This window comes from Callorhinus ursinus, unplaced genomic scaffold, assembly GCF_003265705.2.
Source record: "Callorhinus ursinus isolate GAN/ISIS: 27379988/994484 unplaced genomic scaffold, GSC_fseal_2.0 scaffold51, whole genome shotgun sequence".
Taxonomy (NCBI): Eukaryota; Metazoa; Chordata; class Mammalia; order Carnivora; family Otariidae; genus Callorhinus; species Callorhinus ursinus.
This window is the reverse complement of record NW_027397113.1, coordinates 2303558-2312520: the sequence shown is the minus strand read 5'-3', so window position 1 is coordinate 2312520 and position 8963 is coordinate 2303558. Positions and strand designations below refer to the sequence as shown.

The 8963-nt window shown below is 55.7% G+C and overlaps 1 protein-coding gene across 4 annotated transcripts in view; it reads left to right on the top strand.

The window, feature by feature from the left end:
* Positions 1–3782: 3782 nt before the first annotated feature.
* Positions 3783–8963, top strand: part of ANO1 (anoctamin 1) — a 137485-nt gene continuing 132304 nt past the window's right edge. For all 4 annotated transcript variants that reach the window (XM_073883343.1, XM_073883342.1, XM_073883344.1 and 1 more), the window contains exon 1: positions 3783–3989. In XM_073883343.1, the coding sequence (XP_073739444.1) occupies positions 3932–3989 (58 nt within the window). In that variant the 5' untranslated portion in view covers positions 3783–3931. The remainder of the gene's footprint in view (positions 3990–8963) is intronic.

The window sequence follows — 8963 nt, the reverse complement described above, 5'->3', positions numbered from 1 at the left end:
GGGTGAGGGGCTTCACTGGGAGTGATGGAAATGTTCTGGAACCAGAGAGTGGCGAAGGTGGCACAACATCAAGAATGTACTAAACTGTTCACTTTAAAATGGTTAATTTCATTTTATATGAATTTCACCTCCATACAGTTGTGTTTTTTCTTTTATTTTATCAAAAGACTCACCCTGTCCTGCTGAAGGCAACAGCCCAGAGCCCTGGTCTGATCTGGCCACACCTTCTGACTCGTCACTCACTGGACACCCAACACCTGCCACGCTGGCCTGTCTCCACCCGCTCCCCCAGCTCCCTCTGCCCTAAAGCCCCTCTCCGTCCAGAGAAAGCCACCCTCCCCCTCTGCTGGCCCGCAGGTCAGGGGCCACTGCCAGGCCCGAGCTCTGTTGGGAGCGACTCCCACCACGTGGCCCCGGCCTTCATGACCTGAGCATGATACAAGCAGCCAACACCCCTCCAAACCAGCCCTTACGCCTCGCCAGGTTCTGCGCTGGAAGTTGGATCCTCTTTCAAGCTTCGCAAAACCTCTAGAAGCAGCAGCCTTTGCCAAGGTCCTTCCTACAGATGCACAGACTGAGGTGCCAAGAAGCAACTGTCCGAGGCTGGGTCCCAGCCCCTCTGTGGCTGGCTGCGGGGCCCCAGGCTTGTCTCCTCCCACGGCATGCTGGCTCGGGGGGACTGGGGTCCCCTCCTGCTCATCTTGCAACCACCCTCTGCCAGCCCTGAGTCGGGGCCCTGCCCACAGCAGGTGCTCCAAGAACCTGGTTGAACTGAAAGCAGACTTCCTGAGGTCACAAGAAGTCACTCTTTGAACAACCCATGACCGTGATCAGGGGATGAATACAGTGCGGGCAGAGTGTATGTGAATGTGACCTTTGGGCATCTCCTGGCTTATCTGAGGGTCCTCCTGGGGAACTGCAGGGGGATACACTGGGGTCTGCAGATGGGGTAGCTTTAGGAACGGTGACACTCAGCTGGTCAAGTGAGCTCTGGCCTCTGAACGAACCATTGGCCTCTAAACCACCCCTGAGCAGTGTTTGGGAGCCGTGGAGACCACGAGTGATGTTGCCGTGAGTCACGTGCTCGCTCAGTGTCTCGAAGGAGGCCCCCAGAGTCCCTAGTAGGCCACCCTGTGTGATAAGGCCCAGGCATCAGGGAGAGTGAGCCTGTCCCAGTGGGCGGGGCCTCTCCCTGCAAAGCCTATTTTAAACCTGGGCCAACCCCAGGGCAGGAGCACTGGCCCCAGCCTCGCTGGGAGCTCCCTCCGCTCCCTCCCTCACCGCCAAAAAGGGAAACCATGTCCCATAATTACAAGGGTGGTGTGGTGTGATTACCACTGTATCCTGTAATGATGGCTGTGACAGAGGCCTCCCCACGCCGGTCCACTTGCCGGGCTCTGCTTTTGATGTAAACATCTTCCTGACGCAGGCAGGATGCTCCTGACTGCCGCATGGGGGTCCTGCAAAACGGGCTGGGGGGGACCCCGCGGTGCCCCTTCGCCCAGTGCACTCTCTGCCTGCTCAGACCACGGGGGAGCCCCCCTCTCCCCAGCCCTGCCATCCTTCTGGCACAGCAATGTTTACCAAAATCGCAGCCGAAGCTGATCTTTGTAAAAACGAGCTGGTTCAGGTATTTACTAAAATATCTTTTTTAAAACTGGATTGGATCAAACATCGTTTTAAACAGTCTGGATCTACGGCTGGCTTTTCTGCATATGCTGGACTCGGCTGAAGGGTTTCACATCAGAGCACAACTTAACTGGAGCCAAGGGGATGAAAAGAAGAAAAATAGCCTCAATTGGAATGAATCAACATCTATTAATGGCTGTTTAACATATTTCTGCTAATAATAATACATTAAATAATGTGCATTTTAAGGCTGGCTAAATATACAATAGCCCTTCCCTGCCCCCCAAAAGGTAAACAATGATGGTTAAAAATAGCCCCGTTACCTATTTACATTTTTTTTCCCTTGAGTTTTTTTGGTTTATAGTTCATGGTTCCAGGAGTTAGAACTCTAACATTTTCTCTGTGTATTTATACAACCAAGCTATTGCTATGTATCACATTGGCTATCAGACTCTTCCAAGAAAAATGAGTTTTTATCTCCACTCCTGCACAACAGTGGTTTGGGTCAGATGTAAAAGCTCTGTGAAAGTCATGTGACCCCAACAACGGTCCCACACTGCACCTGATTCCCGTCCAGCTTCCTCTGCCCCCCAGAGACAGGCTTTTGGGGTACTCAGCCCCCACCTCTCGGGGCTTTCTGCAGACTCTTCATGGGGGCCGGGGGGGGGGGCCTCCATCCACCCAAATCCTTCGTCCAGACTGAAAACAAGCTAAATACTAAAGACAACAGCAGGTGACCTTTCTCCCTCCCTGGCTGGGAGGAGGAAGGCTTGAGTCTCCTCTCTGTGCATAGCACTCTGGGTCAGGGGCAGGGAAGAACGTTCCGCGGGAGATGTTTCTTTGTGGTTTTGCTGCTACTTCTAGTGAGTGTTTGTGCCCAAAGCAGCACACATGGGTACCGGCAGCCCGCGGGGCTCAGGGAGGGCTGTTCGTCCTCAAGGATGCATGGATTCCTTTCCTGTGAATGAAGTCTGGCCCCGGAGGTGGCTGGGTCTGTCTCCACCTGGGGCCAGCCACAGCCAGTGGCTTGGGGGGTGTTACCTGGCAGGTGGTGCGGGGTCCCTGGCATGGGCGGGCTCCTCCTCGGGGTGCACGAAGTGTGAGACGACCTTCCAAAAGGTCAGGATGTCCCTGTCCCGCCACCACCCATGCGGTGGTCAGGGAGCAGCTTTCGCCCTTTGTCTAGGGCAGCTCTGCGTCAGAGTTTATTGTGTTTATCCAGAGGTGTCAGGGGTGTGGGGTTTGTAGCCACAGAAGGCGCCTTGCCTGTGACTCTCCCAGCTCTCCGTGGTGCCTGCATCTGGGTTGTCTGGGAGGATGCTGAATTGTGCAGACCTTGCTTTCTAAAAACGAGCAGGGCTGGAGAGTGGCACCTGCCCCCCCAGCCCTGAGCAGGCCTGGGGATGTGGGTCAGAGTCCCCGCCCCCCCACCTCTGCCCCTGGCCAAGTTCCCTTTGCCTTGCTTAACTGGAGTCCTCAAACAACTGTCCCTCCTACTGGGGACAGTTCGCCCTTTACCAAGATGCCTAAGTTCTACATAGGCTGGGGTTCAAGTTCAGGCAGGCACTTGCCGTGCAACCTCCATATCTCCTTCCCATCCCTGGGCTTCCCTCCTCCTCTCAGGACAAATGGCCAGAGTGATGAATTAGGGTCCCACCGCCTGGGGGAGGAGGCCGAGTACTCTCCACTGACGCTGAACCCTGGCCACTCGCGCATCTGCCCGTGCAGTGCCCTCTTTCTCTCGGGGCTGGGTCTCTGCCCCTCCCCCCCAGCGCCCCTTCCCTGGGGCCCTCGCTGGGGGCGCCGCGCACGGCCCCCCTGGGGCCCCACTGGCCGCCCCGACTGATAAGACAGTCCGGGGCGGGTGGAGACGCGCCCGGTGGAGCAGGAGGCCGGGGGCGGGCCGGGCCCGCGGGCCGAGCGCCGCTCTTCTTCTCCAGCGTCCCGCGCCCGCGCGCGGTGTCCGGGTGGCGGCCGGGGCGTCGCGCTGCGCGCGGGGCGGGGCGAGGGCGGCGTCCGCAGGTAGCCCCGGGGGCGGGGAGGCCGGCCGGGACCCCCAGCCCAAAAAGCCCAGGGGGAGGAGCGGCGCGGCGGCGGTGCGCGAGGGCGGCCAAGTTGGGCTCCGGCGCGCGCGGCTGGGCGTCCTGCGTCTGGGAGGAGGAGGAGGGGGACGGTCCCCTCCCAAGCTGGGCTCGACCCCTGGCCCTCGGAGCCGCCGAAGACCTCAGGGGGTGACTGCGTAGCCCCCTCTCCTGGACGCTGCGCGTCCGGGGCGCACCAGAACCCGGCAGCGAGCCGCGCCATGCTGGAGGGCGACATCGACCTCGAGGGGCTGTCCCCCAAGGAAGCCCCCGCAGCCCGTGAGTATCCGGGGACTGCGCGGGGGGGCCGAGGGACCCTGAGCGCGGCGGCAGTGGCGTCGGGGACGCCCGGGGAAGGCCATTTCCCCGGGACTGAGGGGTGCACGGGGGGCAGGAGAGGGGGGACCCCGGTGTCCGGCGGTGGGGACCGGCCCCCGTGCCTCTTCCTGGTGAGGGGCGGGGGAGGGGGGCTCGGTCGGCGGCGGGTCACTGGGGTCAGCCACAGACAAACAGACGGCAGACAGACCACCGGCGGCCAGGTCGGGCTGGGCTGGGGGCAGGCATCTGCCAGGCCGGCCGCGCGTCCCCAGTCCCGGGAGAGCATCTCCCAGCCGTGCGGCCTCCACGGTCCCGGCGGATGGAAGCTTTTCGGATGTTTTTACAGGCGCTATTAATACACATAATATTTCCGTGCTATTCTGGAGATTTATTTGCGATAGAAAGTAACTCCTATGACTTGAAGTCATCATGGAAACTGCGGAGGGACTGCGGGGCGGAGGCGGGGTGGGGGACACAAAGGAGGTCTGACTGGAGTTGGGGGGGGGTTCCTGCCTTCCTGGGCCCCTCCCTGCACATAAATCACGACCCTGGGTATTTTTATACCAATAATTTTAAAATAAATGACCCAAGCCGTGTTTCCTGGATGATTTTCCCTCCCAGTTCAGAGGTTACTAAATAAACCCCGGAGCGGGCGGGACGGTGGCAGGGGCTACAGCCGGCGCTCAGTTGTATTTAATTACACGGCCGAGCTCCACCCTCCCGGAGCGCCCCGGGTAGGACTGTGTGCCCTACAATCAGAATGCCACCTCGGAACTGCGAGCTGCTAACTACAGCATGGGAAGCTGCTGACTCCTTCTCCCTGCCGCTCCTCCCCCACCCCCCTTTTTTTCTTTTTGGATTCCCATGGAGAAACTTATCGTGACGTCTGCTCTTGAAGCAGCCCAATTTGGCTTCTTTCTAGAAGTGACACTGTACACTCATCAAATTAAGGGCTCAGGAGGAAGAGAGAGGAAGAGAGAGAGGGCCAGCCAGAGCGGGGTGCAGGAGGGGGAAGGGGGTGCCTGGCTAGGCTGGCCTGCCTTTTCCATCGCTCTCCTTGAGCTCGAGTGTAGACTTGACCCGTTCTGTAAGCGGCTGGTTACGTGAGCCCCGAACTCTACAGATGTTTGTGGACATCTAATCGAGCTCTTACCTCTACCTGGGCACAGAATTCAGCACTGCACACCTTTAGTCCTCCATCCAACCCTGCAAGGCGGGAGCAGAATCATCCGCATTGTACAGACAAAGATACTGAGACCGTAGAATCAGTACATGGTGGTTCCAAGCCTAGAGCCCACTCCTGTGAGGCTGTGGCTGACCCTTACCCCATCACAAGCAGAATCACCCACAAAAGGGGACTAGCCGAGGGCCTGCACTTTGGTCTTTATAGTCTTTAAGTGGGAGAATGGGCCGTATCTCAGCTGTGGGGCTTGGGGGAACCCTGATGGATCAGCTCTGATCCATGGACACATTGACTGTGCAGATGCCTCACCTGCCTCAGGGCTGGATGTGGAGGGAGGGTCTCCCTGCTTCCTCTGCTCTGGGCTTCAGGGCTCACAGGTGTAAGACCTTAGAACTGGTGCCCCAACCTCTGTTCCTGGATTGGCCCCTGGGTGCCTTGTCCTAGCGAAGCAGGCATGTGAAGAACTCTGTGACAAACCCTCCTAGCAGTTCGCCACTCTTTGGCTCTTTGGGTGTAATGAAGACCCAGAGGCTGCCGTTGGCACTTGCAGGCGAACCCCACTTTGACCCGGAATCTCTTGCAGTGAGTGCAGTGCAGCCTTAGTGCCCAATCCTGAGCCCCGGCTCTGCTGCCTGTGCTGTGTGACTTGGGCCAACGTACTTAACCACTCTGGGCCTTATCTCTACATCTAGAGGGTTGTTGTGAGGATGACTTGAGCCTGCAGCCTTTCTGCCTTTCAGCCACTCCGCACGAGTACTGGCTCATTGTCACCTTCCCACTCACCATCATCATCCTTACTACAAGCTCCAGTCCATAAGACCCAGGTGTGAAGTCGTACCTGGCGTTCCATGACTTATCCTGGGACCAGCTCGTTCTCGCTTCCCTGGAGCAATCGATTGTTACAGATGCCACTTCCCACTCTGCCTCCTTTAGCAGCTCCCTCATTACTTATTCATAAGCCCCTGGTCTGCACCTCCCACAAGGGCAGGTGGAGTTAGGGTGAGATGGAGGTGGGCATCCCTCCATTAGATCGTGTCTACCCAGCCCACTCCTGGGCATACCTCAAAACCCTGCTGGGATGTCCCATGAGCCTGACGACACAGATGGCCCGCTGGGCAGAGCAGGAGGAAAGGGGGAGGGAAGAGGAGAGAGGAGGAAGGGAAGGGGGGGGCAGATAGCTAAGTTCACTGAGCAGTCTGCTGTGCGCGGGGCACATGGAGATCCTGTTGCTGCACCGTCGTTGCGTCACTCTCTGTGTGCTGCACCTGCTTACGGATGAGGAGACTGAGGCACGGAGGGACACTGTTGAAGGTCAAACAGCTGCTAAGTGCCAGAGGCAGGGTCTGAATCCCAGGCAGCCTGGCTGAGTGCCACCGCCGATTCTCCACTGGGAAGGGAAGGGCAAGTTGTCTCCGGCAGCTTGCGCTCGCCCGCTCAACAGACAGTTGCAGAGCATCTCCTGGGTGCCTGGCACTGCGTCCTGGGGCCTTGCGGGACAGCAGACAAAGGCATGGCCCTTGTGAAGCTTTCTTGACCGTGGAGGACAATTAAATAGCCAACGTGTTGGCTGGCAATATGACCCACGAAGACAAGGAGAGCAGGAAAGAACCAAATGAGGGGCAGCAGGGGGCCAGGGGAGGTGGGATAAACAGGGGGCCAGGCAAGCCCTCACTGATGAACACATGGGAACACCTACCTGAAGGAGGTGGGGGAAAAGCATTCTGGCAGTGGGAACAGCAGGTGCAAAGTCCCTCGAGCTGCCAGGGTCCCCGGAGGGAGGGAGCAGGAGGGACAATCCAGGCTATGATGGGCTTCTGGCCACATTAACTTCGAGGGGTCTGGAGCAGAGAGCAGGGAGGCCTGGGGATGACTTAGGTGTGGGTGGATCCCTCTGGCTCCTCCGTAGAGAACAGGCCCGAGGGGGGAAGGGCAGAAGCTGGTCCTGAGGCTCTCGCAGTAACCCAGGTACCAAGTGCTGGAGACGTGGGTTGGGAGAGAGGTGTATGTTGCACACAGAGCTGGTAGGAATTGCCCACACATTGGATGTGGGGCTGCAGATAAGAGAAGCCTGAAGAGCAGCTGCATGATTTTTGGAACAGGAAAAACAGGAGCTTTTTTTTTTTTTTCCCCCGGAGTAGCGGGGGAGTAGGTAAGGGAATTGTGTTTGGTTTTTTTTGTTTTTGTTTTTGTTCTTTTATTTATTTTTTTTAAAGATTTTATTTATTTATTTGAGAGAGAGAGAGAATGAGGGATAGAAAGCACGAGAGGGAAGAGGGTCAGAGGGAGAAGCAGACTCCCTGCTGAGCAGGGAGCCCGATGTGGGACTCGATCCCGGGACTCCAGGATCATGACCTGAGCCGAAGGCAGTCGCTTAACCAACTGAGCCACCCAGGCGCCCTGTTTTTGTTCTTTTAAATTGATGTTAAACATCCATAACATTTCAATCATCGTAAGTGTATACTTCTGCGGCATCCACGGCATTCACAGTGTTGTGCAAGCATCGCCACCATTTCTAAAACTTGCCTTTATCGTCCCAAACAGAAACTGAGTACCCGTTCAGCAATAGGTCCCCTTTCCCCTGACCCAGCCCCTCGTCATCTCTAATCTCCTTCTGGCCTCTATGAATTTAACTATTCTGGGTACTTCCTGAGTGGCATCAGGCCGTATGTGTCCTTCGGTGTCTGGCATATTACACTTCGCATGTATTTCAAGGTCGATCCATATCCTAGTAAGTGTCAGATCCATAATATTCCACTGTGTGGAAGCACCACAGTTTGTGTATCCGTTAGTCTGTCACGGGCACTTGAATTATTTGCAACTTTTGGCTGTTGTGAATGGTGCTGCAGTGAAAATTTGCAAACAAGTCCCCGTTTGTATCCCCGTTTTCAGTCCTTTTGGCCATACACCTAGAAGTGAAATAGCTGGATCTTGTCTTTAGCTTTTTTGAGGAACCCCTGTTTTCCTCAGGGGCTATACCATTTTATACTCCCACCAGCAATGCAGAAGGGAGTTCCAGTTTCTCCACATCCTCGCTAACACTTGTTATTTTGCATTTTTTTAAATTGCAGCCATCCTCATAGGTGTGAAATGGTATCTCATTGTCCTTTTGATTTGCATTGGCCTAATGACTGATGATGTGTGCATCTTTTCACTGGCTCTTTGTATATGTTCTTTGTTTATCTATTCAGTTCCCTTGCCTGTTTTTTTATGGGTTGTTTGTTTTTTTTGTTGTTGAACTGTAGGAACTCTGTATATTCTGGATGTTAAACCCTTACAGTTATATGATATGCAAATATTTTCTCCCATTTGTAGATTGTCTTTACTTTCTCCATAATGTCCTCTGATGCACTTGTACATACAAAGAGTTTTCTTCTGTGCTGTGATATGACTAATAGAGGAAACTCTTTTATACCACTGCAATTTGATGCACAATTCACTTTGATTTGAACAGACATAGATGATCCTCCCTCTTTGGGCCAGTTACAGTGCCAGGGGCTGGATAACAGGATAGCCAGTACTTGCTTGCACAGAGTTTACAGCCCATGTAGGTTTACATTGTGATTTACGTTGTGGAAGCTTCCTGATTTTGTCTAAGTAAGCTGTGTGTGCAGAGGATGGTCCATACCGGCAGCTCCACCCCATCACCTCTGAGCTGCTGCCTGGCGGTGGAGGGGAGGAGGGGTTCAGCTCTCACTTCCCTTAGAGCACATCAGCAACAGATCAAGCTCAATGGATGGGTGGATGGGTGGATG